At 44.0% G+C, this 16487-nt stretch overlaps 1 protein-coding gene across 6 annotated transcripts in view; it reads left to right on the top strand.

Annotated features, from left to right (window-relative positions):
- Positions 1 to 226: 226 nt before the first annotated feature.
- FDFT1 (farnesyl-diphosphate farnesyltransferase 1) overlaps positions 227 to 16487 on the top strand; it is a 35400-nt gene continuing 19139 nt past the window's right edge. The window contains exons 1-4 of one of the 6 annotated variants that reach the window (XM_073892514.1): positions 227 to 467; positions 10187 to 10284; positions 11219 to 11402; positions 16087 to 16215. In XM_073892514.1, the coding sequence (XP_073748615.1) occupies positions 369 to 467; positions 10187 to 10284; positions 11219 to 11402; positions 16087 to 16215 (510 nt within the window). In that variant the 5' untranslated portion in view covers positions 227 to 368. Of the gene's footprint in view, positions 468 to 9857; positions 10285 to 11218; positions 11403 to 16086; positions 16216 to 16487 lie in introns of those variants that run through there. The other 5 variants (XM_025873738.2, XM_025873739.2, XM_073892515.1 and 2 more) reach the window with 5 other exon arrangements.

The raw sequence follows: 16487 nt of genomic DNA, 5'->3' as shown, positions 1-16487 counted from the left end.
AGGAAAAGGCCACCCCCGTAGAAGCACCAATCCCGCCCGCCCGCCCCTTTCTCTTCTCCAATTAGCTTAGAGGGTACGGTCGTCACGCCAGCCTCATCCTACCGCCAATTGGCCGGCGTCTTCCTGGTGCGAGCGGTCCTAGCCAATCAGAGCTCGTCAGTCCACCCCGCGAGCCCAAGAGAAGTGGCGCGAGAGCCAGCGACCCGTTGAGGTGGGCGGGGAAGTGGGCGTGGCGCCCCGCTCTGGGCCCGCCTCTGCTCCGCCCCAGCCGTCGCGCCTCCTGGGTTTAATCCTTCGCAGAGTGCCGGCCGGTGTCTTCCAGAGGTGTCTTGGAATTGAGCGCGGAGCCCCAGCAGCCCTCCGCCAGCATGGAGTTTGTGAAGTGCTTGGGGCGCCCCGAGGAGTTCTACAACCTCCTGCGCTTCCAGATGGGGGGTCGGCGGAAGGTGATACCCAAGATGGACCAGGTGGGCCGAGCATCCTTGCATTCCGGCTAGGGCGGGGCGGCTGCGCTCGGTGTCCGGGCCTAGGGCCTGGCCGGCATGGCCCACAATCGAGGGCGAGGGGCGCGGCGAGCGGGTGCCAAACGCCTCTGGCGCCCTCCTTCTCTCGGGGTAGCAGACCCCCACCTCTTCTGGCGGCCCCCCCCCCGCCCAGCCTGGTTCCGCTTTCCTTACCCCAAATCCGGCCCAGCTGGCCGACGTCCCTTCGACCGGCCTCCTCTTCCCTCCCCCACCGCCCCTCAGGGGCTTAAAATGTTTCTTTTCTTTCAAGACATTGGTTGTCAGGTAGTTTTTCTTCATATTTGCATTGATGGTTATCGGTGTCTTAATAAGTGGTTGCAAAATTGAGATTATATGGGTAGTTAAGTGGGAGGGCGTGTGAGAGGATTTCATGGAGGGAATGAGCTATGCAAATATGGCCACAATACCTTTTCTGGAATGAAACCTTGCTCATCTTTCCAGTTTTCAGTTACACTTCTTCCAAAAGCTTCCCTCACGGCCTTGCAGTCTGATCAATCCCTATTTCTCAGTGCTTCCCCGGTTTTTTTAGAACACATATTTACTCTTCCAAGTTCTTATTAGTTATCTGTATGTCTGTCAGTTAGCAGCAAGATTGTTGGTTGCTTGAAGGCTAAACTTGGTTTTATTTACTTATATTTCATCAGCCTCATTCTTGTGTCCTTTGCTAAATAAATGCTTACAAAGGTATTCATTACAACAAGAAAATTATTCTTAAGTGATTGTTGAAGGAATAGACATATTCAGCTGAATTCATGGGTTATATAAAAACTTTTAAATTCTTTTTCCAACAGGAACATCACAAGGACTATTCTTTGTTTACATGTACTCTTAATTGGTGTCCTTTATTAAACCACTTTAATTTCCCATCAGAAAAAAATTCTCTTTCTGGATCCCTCTCATCCTTCAAGGATCCCTCTCATCCTTCAAGGTCTAGCTTCAGTAAGTGCCACCCCTATTCACCATTCAGCGGACATTTTTGGACACTTGTACTGTGCTAGGTGTTATGCTGGGTGCACCATGGCAGGATGGCATGTATAGACAAATAAGACCTACAAAGAGCTTACCATCTTGTCAGGTCAATAAAACATTACCAGATTATTCGTGGAAAATTCAGGTAGACACCATAACAAGTTACCTGTGAAACTCCCTCCACCATTTTCTCTGGTACTACTTTGTAACAGTCCCATAGTCTTGTATTGTGGTTATATGTGTATTGTTTTTATGATCCCCCAAATCCCTTTCAGATTTAAGATTTTATATTTGATTCTGGATTTTAAAGCTATTCAGATATAGGAATCTTGTTCGATGTCCCTTTAGTGAATTAATGAATAAAAGGTAGGTGCACTACCCTCAAGAAACCTCTAGCTTTTTAAACAAGCTAAACTTAAGTAACTGTGGCAGGATATAGTAAATGCCATAAGGAAATTTACAGAAGGGAAAACGCACTTCTGGCTGGGCTAGGGGATTTATCTTTTGGGGGATGCCTGAAGGAATTACAACTTTACATTGCTCCTGTGCCTTGCTCAATAGATGTTTAATTAGAGATTCTTACTAAGAGTTTTTGGAGCTTTTCTGAAATTATTTGCAAATATTTGTGTTATTGCACGTTTGTGTGTTTTGAGAGAACAGTGTCCACTGTCATCATATTCTTCCAGGGAGCTGTGCCCTAAAACAGATAGTCACTGCTTTATAATCCAGTGACACCTCCTGTGACAGGTAGTTACCTCTGGAGACTTACCCACTCCATCCCCAGACAGTTTTGGATTTTAGGAAGCATTACCTTACAGTAAGCTAACCTTTTTTCACTCTGTTCTCTCTCTGGAACCAGAGTCTAATCCTTGTTGTGTAATACAGCACTTGACATATTTTAAGAGAACTCTCATATTCTCTCTCAGAATACTGATATTCAAGCCAAATGTTCTATGTTCTTCCTTTAGTTATCATTATCTGTTACTCTTTCCAGATCATTTACCTACCTGGCGTCTCTCCTTTTAAAGTCTAGTGTTCAGAGTTGAACAGTACTCTTTCATTGTGGTCTGGTCATTACTGAACTTTAATTCCTTTCTTATGGATGCTGTATTTCTATGTAACATAGTTTAAGGCTGCTTCCACTTTAAAAAATATATTTTAATTATAAAATATTTCAAGCGAATAGAAAAATATTGAAAATACTGTAACCAATTTGTGTCTGTTTCCAAGATTAGATGTATAGTGTTTGCTATATTTTTGCTTCATCTTTTTTTTTCTTAAGAAATAAAATGGCCGGCACGCCTGGGTGGCTCAGTCGTTAAGCGTCTGCCTTCCACTCAGGTCATGATCCCAGGATTCTGGGATCAAGCCCCGCATCGGGCAAGCCTGCTTCTCCCTTTCCCACTCCCCCTACTTGTGTTCCCTCTCTCGCTGTGTCTCTCTCTGTCAAATAAATAAGTACAAAATCTTAAAGAAAAGAAATAAAATGGCCGAGTACAAATAAAGTCCTTTTCCCCAACCCACTTCCCCACCACCACCTTAGTGTTCCTTATCTTTTTTAGGTAGTCTCATCATGCTGTGGGCTTAGAATTGTAGTCAGTCAGATTCCTAATTGCACTTGTTCAGGATGATTTCTTCCATTCTGATACCCTGCTGAGAGACTTTTTAAACCTAGATCTTTACCCTTTAGATAAATGGTATCATAATAATGGCTAACATTTATTGAGCTCTTAGTATGTGCCAAACACTATTTTATATACCTCCTTACATCTATTATTTAAGCCTCCCGGAAACCTTATAAGGAAGGTGCTATTATTTTTCCTGTTTTGTAGATGTAGAACAGAGGCATAGAGAGGCTAATTAATTGCCTGAGGTCCAGTTATTCAGGGGCAGAAGCCTGTCTTTGACCCTGGCTCTCTAACTCAGAGCTCACTGTCTTTCAGTGTGGTCTGGTCCATCTGGAGATACAAGAGTGAACAAGACAGCCCCCTGTGCGGCTCATCATTCAAGTGATGGACCAGACCACACTGAAAGAGTACTGTTCAACTTTGAACACTAGACTTTATTATTTTTTTTAATTTATTTAAAGATTGTATTTATTTGACAGAGAGAGACACAGAGAGAGAGGGAACACAAGCAGGGGGAGCGGGAGAGGGAGAAGCAGGCTTCCCGCTGAGCAGGGAGCCCGATGTGGGGCTCCATCCCAGGACCCTGGGATCATGACCTGAGCCAAAGGCAGACGCTTAACGACTGAGCCACCCAGGCACCCCTGAACACTAGACTTTAAAAGGAGAGACGCCAGGTTGGTAAATGATTAAGCAGAAGAAACACATTAAGCAGAGGATTTTCCAGATTCAGCTAAAAATTGACACACTTCCATGTAATGGATACAGAGTGGAAAATGCTCACCCTGAATATGTTCACAGTCTTCGTGGAGAATAGGTGTCCAAAGGTCAAATAACCTAGGAAGTGCCAAGTAATCTTAAGTACATTTTGATTTCAGGAAATTTTAGCGAAATGAGAAATGTCTTCAAGCGAAAAGTTTTTAGAAAACACAAGAAAAGTGCTTTGTAAGGTATTAGATTTAATTTAGTGGGGAGGCTCCCCAGTTGAAAAAGCTACTGTGAGCCAAGTTATAGAGGCCTGAGCATGACCTGTATGGAGTGATGAGGAAACCAACCTGAAATTGACAAATATGAGCTAGAACTATGAAGTTCATTAAGGGCGCGTGGGAGTCCAAAAGCTGAGCTCTCATCAGTGAAGCATGTAATGGTTAAGAGCAGAACAAGGACATGATGAAAGCAACATTTTTGGAACACGAATTTGGCAAGTGAGTGGGATTAGGAAGAAATTATATTGTGAGTTAGACTAATAAAATTAATAATGATAATAACCATGTCCTAGTAACAATAGACAGCACTTACTGAGTTTTTATGTTCGCCAGGCACTATGCTAAGCTCTTCAAGTCTGTTATCTCCAGTGTATCAGTTAACTTTCACTGAGTAACAAATCCTGCCAAAACTGAGTGACTTAATTCTGGAGATTGGATGTACAACAACGTGAATGTATTTAACACTGCTGAACTGCATACTTAAAAGCCGTTAAAATGGGGCGCCTGGGTGGCTCAATTGGTTAAAGCGTCTGTCTTCTGCTCAGGTCATGATCCGAGGGTCCTGGGATCGAGCCCCACATTGGGCTCCCTGCTCGGCGGGGAGCCTGCTTTTCCCTCTGCCTCCTGCTCTCTCCCTGACAAATAAATAAAATCTTAAAAAAAAAAAAGTGGTTAAAATGGTAAATTTTATGTTATGTATATTTGACCACAATTTAAAAAAAAAAAGCAATTCAGTGACTTAAAAAATACCAGCAACTTGAGTTCCCAGTTCTCTGGGAGAGCTGGGGAGTTCTACTGGTCTGGGTCAGTTTGGTTGATTTCTTCTGGGCTTGCTCAGCTGGCCGGCTGGGTTTTGGCTGGACAGTCTGGTGTCTGGCAGACTGTAGGCTGGAGCATCAAGGGAAGACCGGGCCATATGTGTCTCAAAATCCTCAGGCTAGCCCTGGGGTTCCACATGGCAGCTGGAGTTTCCAAGCCTCTGCTTGAATCACATTTGCTGCCAAATTGTCGGCCAAAAAAAGTCACAAGGGAACCCAGATTCAGGGAGGCAGAGAGAGAGACCCCATCCCTTGATTGGAAAGAGCCACAAACTTTTGTGGCCCTTTTGTAACTCATCACCCTTAGTCGGTCTTGACAACAACCCTAAAGTTCTTTTACAGATTAGCAAACAGTGGCATAAAATAATCAGATAACTTGTTCAGGCAGTGGTTCCAGGGTGCCCACCCCGGCTAGTCTGACGACCTCCACGCTCCTGGTTTGGAGGCTGCCTGCAATGAAGAGCTCAGGTTTGACTGGCCCCAGACAGCTGATCAGATCCCATCTCCGTCACACATGTTCCTGGCACATCGCAGACCCTCCATAATTCCTAGTAACTTTCTTCCCTTCCCTACGTGGTGTATATTAGCTTCCTTCCTTCTTTCCTTTCTTTAACAAATGTGTGACCACCAATTGCATGGCGATACTGTCCTAGGTGCTGCAGATACAAGAGTGAACAAGACAGGCAAAGACTTGCTTTTATGAACCTTACCTACATTCTAAGGGAAGACAGAATGAAAAAAAAAAAAGCAAGTTCAATTGCCCCTGGAACAACATGACTTTGAACTGTGTGGATTTACTTATACATGGATGTTTTCCGATAAATATAGTACTGTAAATGTATTTTCTCTTTCTTTTCTCAAGCGTACTTAATTGTAAGAATATAGTATATAACATACAAAAAACTATGTGTTAATCAACTGTTTATGTTATCAGTAAGGCTTCTGGTCATAGCAGGCTATGAGTAGTTAAGTTTTGGGGGAGTCAAAAGTTATATGCAGATTTTCGGCTGTGCGGGGGTCCATGCCCCTTATCCCCACATTGTTCAAGGGTCTGTTGTATGTAACATTTCAGGTGGAGGTAAATACTACAAAGAAAAATAATATCAGGGCAAAGGATCTGAGTGTCTAAAGTCAGGGGACACAATTTACAGGGTTGTGATTTGGGCCCAGAGACTTGACCTCTCTGAGACTCATTTTTCTCTCTATAAAATAAGACTGTTGGAGAAAATGGTAGCATTAGTTACCCTCAGAGAGAGAAGTGGTAAGGGGATAGGAGAGAAACTTTCCACCGTATAATCTCTTGATTTTTTTTTTTAAGTGAGACTCTTCTAGCCCTAAGATTTGATGAACAATACAGTATAATATTATTTGTTGCTCACAGTTTTTCTGAGTCCTAAAAGCCCCAAGAGCTATTAAAAAAGAAAATGGTTGACTAGAGGAAACATAGGAACACACATTTTTTTCTTTCACTTAACATGATCTTAGTTTCTCTCTCTTTTTTAAGATTTTATTTATTTGAGAGAGAGAGAGAGAGAGAGAGCGAGCAGGGGGAGGGGGTGAAAAGAGGGAGAAGCAGACTCCCCCTTGAGCAGGGAGCTTGATGCCAGGCTTGATCCTAGGATCCTGAGATCATGACCGGAGCTGAAGGCAGAGTCCTAACCGGCTGAGCCACCCAGGCACCGCCTTAGTTTCGGTCTTAAGTAACAAAGAAAGTGGGGGAAATTGTGCACTAACAGATATTGATGGCTGACCATTTCTATCACAGGATTTGGCTGTAGGAATTCAGGGTTCAATAAACTTGATTTCTACTGAATTTTTAGGAGCTTATCCGTAAATAGGGATGCTGCCACCTGAAAGTTGTGTGATCACTCAGAGGGCACATCATGGAAAAAGCAGGTGTTTTGTAATCCGGCATTTCTGGCCTCTATTAAGTCTAAATCCTGACTCTTAGCTGAATAACTTTTGGTAACTTAACCTCCAGGCAACAGTTTCTTCATCTATAAAATAGAGATACTGATCACAGTCCCTGAACCACATTTCCCAACTCAGAAATGGTCTGAAGATGAGAAGTGTTTTCATAAATCTGGCTCAAAGTCATTTGGCAGCAAACCTGCCCCGAACTGAAGTGATCCTGGCTTAGTATAAATATTCAAATGATTTGCTGAAGAAATATTAACAATTAATTATGGGATATTACTCTTAGCAATTGGGGCTGTGTATGCATCTTACTTCCTGTTTTCTAAAGCACTAAAAATGCTGAATTCTGCTACACATCTGGCCATGAAGTTTGAATGAAAGTGGATATAGGTCTGTAATATCTTCCTTAAAGGGTTTTGTAAGGATAAAAAGTAATATTTGTATTGTGCTTGGCATACAGTAGCTGCCCAGTAAATGGTAGTTATTAATCTTACTGTTAGATAAATTTCGTTAAGTTTGTGGGGTTTCTCCCCATTCTGAGGAATCTGCATTCAAGTCTTAACGAAAGCTGTGGGAACGGTTTGTAGCTGTTCACCTGTGGAGCTGTCGTTCCTGGGAGTCCCGGTCCTGGGAGTTCAGTCTCGCACTTCTAGCCACTGCACACTCTTCCTCCAGATGCCCTTCATCCCTGTTTTTCTCTCACTTGAGAGTTCTTGGGAGCGTACTTCATGTCAGACAGCAGTGGAAAACATCAGGGGGTTTTAGAGACAGGCAGCAGTTAGCCCTGGTCTTTTTTCCGCCCTCTCCTCCCTGGCAGCTCATGGGAATCAAGCAGTGGAAATTTTCATATTGAGTCGAGTTTTCCAGTGTTTAATAGTTGTATCTTCCCGTATCTTCTTGGCAATTTGAGGAAATTATTGTTACGGAGTGAGGAACTGAAGCAAATAGGTGACAGGAAAAAGAATGATGAAGGAAGGACACAGAGAAGGGATTTATTGACCTTGTATATTTTAAGAGTGGAGGAGGTGTGTTGATAAGGAGGGGTGGTATTGCTTAAGGTTGTTGCTCTTCAAAAACCTGTCCAGCTTTTATTGGAGCTCACAGAAGTCAGCCCCCAAACCATTAGTGGTAGCTGAGGATTAAAACGTTTGGCAATGCAGTGAAAGGAATCATTGTGGCCTGGTAACAATAGTTTCTGTGAAGAGCTGCCATAGAACTCAATAATGGCTGTTATTCTGTTTCTTTTACTTGACTGCAAAGCCTGGCCTCTCCACACTTGAGAGGGAAGGAGTTGGTGAATGGTTTTTAAATACTCTTAACAGGGGCCCCTGGATGGCTCAGTCGGTTAAGCATCTGCCTGGGGCTCAGGTCATGGGAGGCTCCCCGCTCAGTGGGAGTCTGCTTCTCCCTCTTCCTCAGCTGCTCCCCCTGCTTGTGCACTTTCTCTCTCTCTGTCAAATAAATAAATAAAGTCTTTTAAAAATAAATACTCTGAACATATTCATTTATTCATCAGACTTTCACTGAGTATATTTATATGCCAGACATTGCATGAAATGATTTTACTAATATATGGTGCTCAGTAAACATTAATTTTTACTAATCACTTTTTATTGAACATGGCAAGGAAATGAAATTCTCATGATTATGTGATTTTTTTTAAGCTTTACTCTTGATAATATGATATGCGTCCATGATAGGAAATTGAGGAAATAATACACATATAAAAAAGAACATAGGTCCAGTCCACTAGGGTTCAGGGTTCACTGTTAACCTTACAAAGTGCCTGTGGTATTTGCCACCAGTGGATAAGCCATGTGTGTATTTTAAACCACTCTCCTGTTAGATATTTCAAATGTTTCCTTCTCTTAAAAAGAGAGTAAGGGAGACTGGGGGTTGAGGGGGTATGTGGGAACTCTGGACTTTGCACTGTTTTCCTGTGAACTTAAAACAGCTGTAAAATTAAAGTCTGTATAAAACAAACCCACAGCAATTCTTTCAGATATGCTTGCTTTGAAAATTCGGTGCTTTTTTTTTTTCCCCTGGGAAAACTGATTCTTGTTTTCCTTAGGGAAGAGTAAAGTTCAGGAAGCAGCTCATTACAGCTCACTAATTTGAAAGAGAAAGAGGATTAGAAATCTTTTTTTTTTTTTTTTTTTTGAGATTTTATTTATTTGACACAGAGAGAGCAGGAGAGCACAGGCAGGGGGAGCAGCAGAAGGCGAAGCAGGCTCCCCTCTGAGCGGGGAGCAGGCTCGATCCCAGGATCCTGTGATCATGACCTGAGCTGAAGGCAGTCTTAACTGAGCCACCCAGGTGCTCCGAGGATTAGAAATCTTAAAAGTAATAGCTTTCCAGAGGATAGAAGACCTTTAACAGGTGTTAAAGAAAAGCCAAAGGTGAACAGTAGTTAAAGCAGTAAAAACAGGTTTTATTCAGAACAGCCATTGCAGTAGGGAAAAAGAGACCTCAGTATAGAACTGGGCTCAATTCTGAATACAACGAGGAAAAATGGGAGCAGAGTGGAGGGGTCAGTGGATTTAAAGTGATGAAGGTGGGAACATCTGGGGTGAGGGACATTCTCGCCAAACGACCTAACCTAAGGGGACAGGGCGATGGGATGATGGGGACTGAGGAACCCTGCCGGACAGTCGCGGGGATCAGTAGCAGGATTCTTGCTAAAATTGGGCGATGCAGGGATAGACACAGAAGTACGAGAGTGGAGGGTTCAAAGGAGCTGGACTAAAGTTTGGTGAAAGATTCTGGCACCAGGAAGACGAGCCAGCTTCTCAAGAGTGGCCTGGGCTCCGCCAGCCGCCCGTGGGTTCCAGGGACAAGAGGAAGATTTGGAGGGAGGCACCGGGAGCGAAGGGGTAGCCAGCTGGGTGGCGGGGGGGGGGGGGGGGGGGGGGGGGGGGGGGGGTGACGACGGGCGGGGTTGACCTCGGCCCCGGAGGGCGGGCCAGCCGTGAGCCCGCTGGGGTGGAGGGAGAGCCGGCCCCGCCCCTCGGGGGCGCCTCCCAACCTCGCTCAGGTCTATGGAGGAAAAACTCTACGCGGGCCCTACGACTCCGATGGCCGTGGCCGCCTGCGGCATCAAGGCCATGTCCCTGTTCAAGCGGACCTTGGTGCTGAGCCCCGCCGCGGCACCCCGGGGCACGGGCACTGCCGCAGGCTCCGCGCCGCGCGGCTGCCCCTTGTCTCCCGCCGCCTGGCCCTCCAAGGACTGGCCGCGCGGGGAGGGCGTCTGCGGCAGGCTGCGGACCCCGCCGGCAGCCGGCCGCCTGCCCCTGTCCCACTCCTGCCGCTCTGCATCTCCCACCTCCGCGTGTCTTTTCTGCCCCCAGGACTCGCTGAGCAGCAGCTTGAAAACTTGTTACAAGTATCTCAATCAGACCAGTCGCAGTTTTGCAGCTGTCATCGAGGCGCTGGATGGGGAAATGCGGTGAGTGGCCAGACAGCTCCTTTTCACTTGGGGGAGGAGAGCTTTCCCCGGGGACTGGGACGTTGAGCCACTACTTTCTGACAGCCCCTAGCGTTGCAGTCTCCGCTGGTGGCTCAGCTGGAGCGTGCCCCACCAGAGTGAAGGCAATGTTCTGGTTGGAACACCCATGTATTTACTTTAGAATGCCCTTCCAGGCACTTTGCCATCTAATAGTGTCCCTGTGGGCCCAGCTCTTTCAGGGAAGCGGGGAGGAAGGGGGGGGTTGGGGGTGGGGGAGGGTGGTGTTTATTGACTTTTTTTAGTCCTGGCGGCTGAACCTGTCTCTGAGTAGGTCATGCATTTTTCTTGGCTTCACTATGCTACTTTGCAATTCTAGCATATGGGGTTAATTCCAATGAAGTAGCTATTTTTTTTTTTTTTTAAGTTGTGTTTAAGTAATCTCTATACCCCACCTGGTGCTCAAGTTTAGGACTCCTGACTGAACCAGCCCAAGTTCCTTCTGGGCAGATTGCATACATGAACCTAGACCAATTGCCTTTGTGTATGACAGTATACTATTTTGACTATTTATACTATTATACTAATTTGACTTTATTTTTTATCTGCAAAAATACCAGGTCCGTGTAAACACTTGGCCTGTCGATTTTTGTACAGCTGTTCTATGTTGGTTAAATGTAACTCATTCTGGGAGTAGTTGTGACATCCAGCTGGTAGGGGTTTTTTTATTTTGTTTTTTATAAATAAACCACTGAAGTCCATTGCTCCCATCTAAGAAAGGAAAACTAAGATGGCTTGTTGAGTACAAAAAGCTTTGGCTATCTTTCCATAGTTCTTTAGGGGTAGGGCCGTAAGAGGGTTTGCATAAATGACATGTTATTTTGGAATATCTTGGAACGTTTGTCCCATCATATTAATAGTTCTCCCGCTTTTACAGTCATGCGGTATGCGTATTTTATCTGGTCCTCCGAGCTCTGGACACTCTGGAAGATGACATGACCATCAGTGTAGAAAAAAAAGTCCCACTGCTACACAACTTTCACTCTTACCTTTACGAACCCGACTGGCGGTATATGGACAGCAAGGAGAAAGATCGACAAGTGCTAGAGGACTTCCCAACGGTAGCGGAATTACAGATTTCTCCTGCCTACGGTTGTGTGTATAATTGATGATATAGTTGTCAGCCAGCCTTCATCCCCGTGGAGAACAGTAGCAGAAGCAGTGTGAGGGCAGTGTAATCTAATGTGATGGGTAAGCTCTGGTAGCCGAGACTCTGAAGCCACGCTGCCTGGGTTGGAATTCCACCTCTTACACTTATTAGCCGGTGCGGAGTGACGTGGCCTGTGTAAACCTCAGTTTCTCCATCTATAGAGATAATACTAGTACCTGCCTCGCCTCGTAGTATTGCTGTGAGGCTTAAAAGAGTCGAGACAGGTTAGAAGGGTATTAGCTACTATTACCGTTACCACTGTGTTGCTTAAAAGTCCAGTGTTTCTTCCTTTGGAAAGATACATTCTAATTCCAGTGTCATAAAAGATGGATTCTCAGGCCCGCTCACAAAACCTGTTCCCTATCTAATACAGCCTAAGTGTAGAGGGCTTCTGGCTTCTGGGACCCTTAGCCTGGTAGCATGGCTGTGCTGTTCAGGATGGGTCCAGCTGTGGGGAGGACTGAGGAGCAGGGTGATCCTCTGCCACTTAGAGCTGTGTGATTCGGGACACATTCCTAAGTTTCTCTGCCTCAGCTTCCTCATTTGTAAATTTAGAGCTCTGAGGGTTGACAAGTTCCTATTTATAAGTACTTAGAAGAGTGCTTGCTGTATGCTAAGTATTCTATAATTATTAAGTGTTCGGTCCATTCCGTTGGACTTAAAGTGGGTTATAATTAAAACCTTGAGTTTTAAAACATTGACAAGGTTATGTTATATATGTGACTAGGTCTTACTTTTCTGGAATTTGCATGTCTTATCACACAAATAACTGCTTCTTTCATACCTCATAAATAAAAGGTTGATTTAGTGAAGTCTCATGTTCTCTAACAGACCAAAGAAGCCCTTCTTTTTGTACACAGTTGCCAGAATTGGGGGGGAAGAATAGTCCTCGTGTGGCTGTTGCTACTGAAACAGATCTATATTCCTGAGTGGGGAGGGGAGGAATCCACCCAATACAAAAGAATGTTTGAGAGACTCCTTTGGAGCAAGGGCTATTTCAGATTACTGAGATCGCGTCTTTGCTGTCAAAGACAAAAATAAAAGACAATAAAGTTCAAACCAAAAGAAAAAATCTGTGAGGAGTAAATAGGTGGAGCTGATACAGGACAATGCGATAGAACAGAGGAAGAAGGAAGAAGAACCCGCGAAGAATAGGTAGGGAATGAGAGCACTCACCTAGAGCAGGGACCAGTGATCTGGCTCGCCTAGGACACCTGTCACGTGACCAGAGGCTGGGTTTCCTCTGCCTGGAAATCGGTGGCCATTCACTGATGAGCTTGTGAAACTGCCAACACAGGAGGAAGTGCTACAAACAGGGTCCCATAGCAATTTATAACTGATGTGTATTCTCACTTAAAAAAGGTATATCCTAGCTAGAGCCTCCAAAACCAAAAAACCCTTCCAGACTATTTTCAAACTGAGTAGATTCATAAAAAATAATTTCTAGTCGTTGTGGGATAAGTGTTGTAGGTATTTGAAAAATCAAGGCAGCCCTATCCACTCAGCAGAAATGAAAGAATATAAAAATGTGTGAATGTCAGAATAATTGGGGGGGGATATAGCTAGTAGATGTTTGGATAATATTTCAATATGTTTAGAAAACCAAAAGTCTTCTTTATAAATAGTGCATTCCAATGGAAAAACAACAGTTTGTTCAAGCAAATTTCAACATTCAGTCGATCTTTTCCTGTGTTGGGGAGTAGGGTGAACGCAGACACTCCCCTCCTAAGAGCAGAGACTCGCCCTGGCAGAGTAGAAGGGATCAGAGGGCACAGGCCAGGCATTACTGTTTTGCTGTTGCTAACCCTTTATGTCCTTAATGTGAAACATCTGAAGCTATGTGTTTCGTGAGGATGCAACTTTGAATGGGAGGTCCGTTCAGCCTGTTGTTCCGATTGAGATAGGAATATATGGAAAGTCATAGTGTCTTATTTTCGTTGGGAATGCTTTGTGCACATGCTGATCAATCCCAGCATCTCCTTGAGACAAGATGCCCAGTTTGAAGGGTAAACCGTCTCCTTGGGTTAGGTGTACCGTCAGTTTCGGGCGAGGCCCTAAGGCAGAACAGATAACTTGGCCTCACTCACATAGTACTGCTCTTAGACTGAGGTAAGAAGGGCCCGCCCCTCACTTTACAGGGCCCCACTCAAAGGGGTGAGGGGTCCCCAGGGCCATGGGAGTGTGCCTGCCCAGAGCTTATGCAGCTCCCCTTCTAGACTATGTTCCGGGTCTGTGGAATTCCCTGCCCTCAATTCCCTGAGCTCCCTTCCCGGGTTGGCAGTCTGTTGCCTCTGGCCTGCCTTCTCCAGGGTGAATCATGCACCAGTGACCCTGCCCCTAGGCCTTCTGGGGCCAGACAGAGCCGGGAGTGGGAAGGCCAGGGTGCAGGCCGGGAGCTGGGGCTCAGCAGTCTCTGCCCTGCTGCATTTTTTGGAACAAGCCCTGAGGAAAATTTAAATTCACACCTGAGTCCTTCAGGTTGTGGTTAAGGTGTCTTCGTAAAAGCAGGAGAATAGCACATACTGTTTAACAAGTTACTAGTATGACTAATAATTTCAAGATTTTGAGCCAGTATGGTATGTGGGCCTCCATTTGTGCTCTTGTCCCAGGCCCCACAGACTTCAGGCTTAAGCCTAGACAGCGTGTTCTCACCAAGTGAGCCCCTCCCCAGTGTGTGTGCATTGAGATTGAACCTCGTGTTTTATGCTTTAGTGGCCATTAGTTGGTATCATTTGAAGCCAGACTTTCTGGAACTTTCACTGTATATTATGGATTAGATTAGAGTATATCTTTTTCGCCTGGTACTAGGGGAAACTAGTAGTCTTCCAGATCCACCCCAAACACAACTTAAGGAATGGCATAGGGTTATTTTTAAATGCTAATAGCAATAATAACATACATTTATTGAGCTATGAAGTAGTTATGAAATATATTTCAATGTTCATTCAATATTTGTATTATTTTATGGTAATGTAGTTTTAACATTTAATCACTGACATACTTTACTGCTCTTTTAAAAATTGGTTAAAGACAATAAAACTATTGGTTTTTCCAGAAAAAAAAATCAGTTAAAAACAGAATTTCGCATATAAGTGAAGAAGGTAGAATTACCCAGTGTTCTGATCATAACATCCTAAAGTTTATAGGGAATTTTTCTTTGTAGGTGAATGGAAGTGTCGTGCTACCCTTGGACCCCTACTTGGTATTTGGTCCTCCTCCATTATACTAGTGGATTCACCACGATATCCTTCCTTTGTGTACTTGAGTCACCGGAGAGTGACTGCAGGACCTACAAATCTACTGTAGTTGTCAAACAGAATTGCCTGGATGGACAGTAAAAAGTCCTTATGACTCGTTTCACTCGGCAAAGCTTGTCGTCGCTCCTACAGAGTATGTGAGACCGGGCTTTGCTCTCATAAATAAAATGACCTAGTCCAGGGTCTGTTGAAAGAATAGGGTCCTAGGGAGATTCAGGGATTCAAATACCCTTTGGTAGAGTCACTCGTGTGTTTCAGTCCCCAATAGGAATGACTTTTTGGCTTTGTCTTGGAACAGCTGTTCTGGAAAGAATAGCATTCTGGAAAGATTGGATTGATTTTATGGATTTGGGGGGAGTTTCACAGTTGATATTCAGAAGCCTAAGAAACCTTAGGCTTCTGAATCCCTTTGGTGCTGTGCAGCCAGCTGGTTTGCCCTCAGGTCCTTAAATAGAGGTGTTTCCTGAGGAAGCTTTTCTAACCATTCTGTAAATGTAGACCAAGTATTCTTCCCACTTGTTTTCAGTATTATGTGTTGGCTCCATTAATATCTGTAGCATTTAAAGAAATTTCGTGGTGTTTCTGTACTCTATTTGATCATCTAGAGATACTTCTTTAAACTTAAGTAGGATGTTTGTGCAATAGCAGTGAATTTAAAAACCATCAGTACAATTTCTACATTAGAGTTTGGGCTATGAAAAAAAAATATTGGGTAGCATGCCTCTGATTGAGCTAAATTGAGCTGTTTTAAGGAATTAAAATATATAGCCTTATAGTAGGGGAGACACTATAACTTCCTGATAGAAATCTGGGAATTGATGACAGAAAACGGGTTGGCTGATCTCCTTAGTAGAATGTAAACTGTACAGGGGCTAAGTGTCTGCTCCTTTCCAGGCTGTGTATCCCCAGTGCCTAGAACAAAGCTTGCTATGTAGGAAGTGCTTGATACACGTTTGCAGGAATGAGTCTTCCCTATCATGAGGTTTGTCTGAAATGGGGCATTCTTCCTAAAATTCTTACATTTATGTCCACTTTATGTAGAAGCACCTCATTTATTATCTATTGGAAAGATGAGTGTAGAGTGAGACTTTGATTTTCTTTTGAGTCTAGAAACTTTAGCATTTTTAGACCCTTCTATTTTAGCAATTATAACATTTCTGAGCTTATTATGCAATATGTAGAAAACTGGTACAACCTAGATGTTAGGCTTATAGATGAATCATTTGGGAGTCTTAATGAGTTCTGCTATTGCTTTGTTTTATGATCTATAGGTACCATGTTGGTTCCCAGTGTAAATACGTATTTCATATTTTCCTTTTTTTGTGATTTCCATTTCAGATCTCCCTTGAGTTTAGAAATTTGGCTGAGAAATATCAAACAGTGATTGTTGACATTTGCCGGAAAATGGGAGTTGGGATGGCGGAGTTTTTGGATAAACACGTAACATCTGAACAGGAGTGGGACAAGGTCAGTGTTTACAAAGTAGCATTGGTGTGTGGTGCATAGAACAGAGGTGGCAGTACGCACTGTGAAGTTCAGAGTGAGGAAGAAGTTGTCTGCCAGTTCCACGTTTTCTGGTTTTATAACCCACCTGTGTAGCTTGAATGTCTCATCATAAACAATAAAGGGGCTTATAATTGAATACTTGAAATAATCCATGCCCTAGGGCATTTACCATTAAGTCAGGCCAAAGTGAATATAACCTGTCCCAGAGGTTACACACATTAAGCTGCTTCTTT

This window comes from Callorhinus ursinus, unplaced genomic scaffold (assembly GCF_003265705.2).
Source record: "Callorhinus ursinus isolate GAN/ISIS: 27379988/994484 unplaced genomic scaffold, GSC_fseal_2.0 scaffold4, whole genome shotgun sequence".
NCBI classification, from domain to species: Eukaryota; Metazoa; Chordata; class Mammalia; order Carnivora; family Otariidae; genus Callorhinus; species Callorhinus ursinus.
The sequence above is the reverse complement of the archived record's forward strand: the minus strand, read 5'-3'. Positions and strand labels throughout refer to the sequence as shown.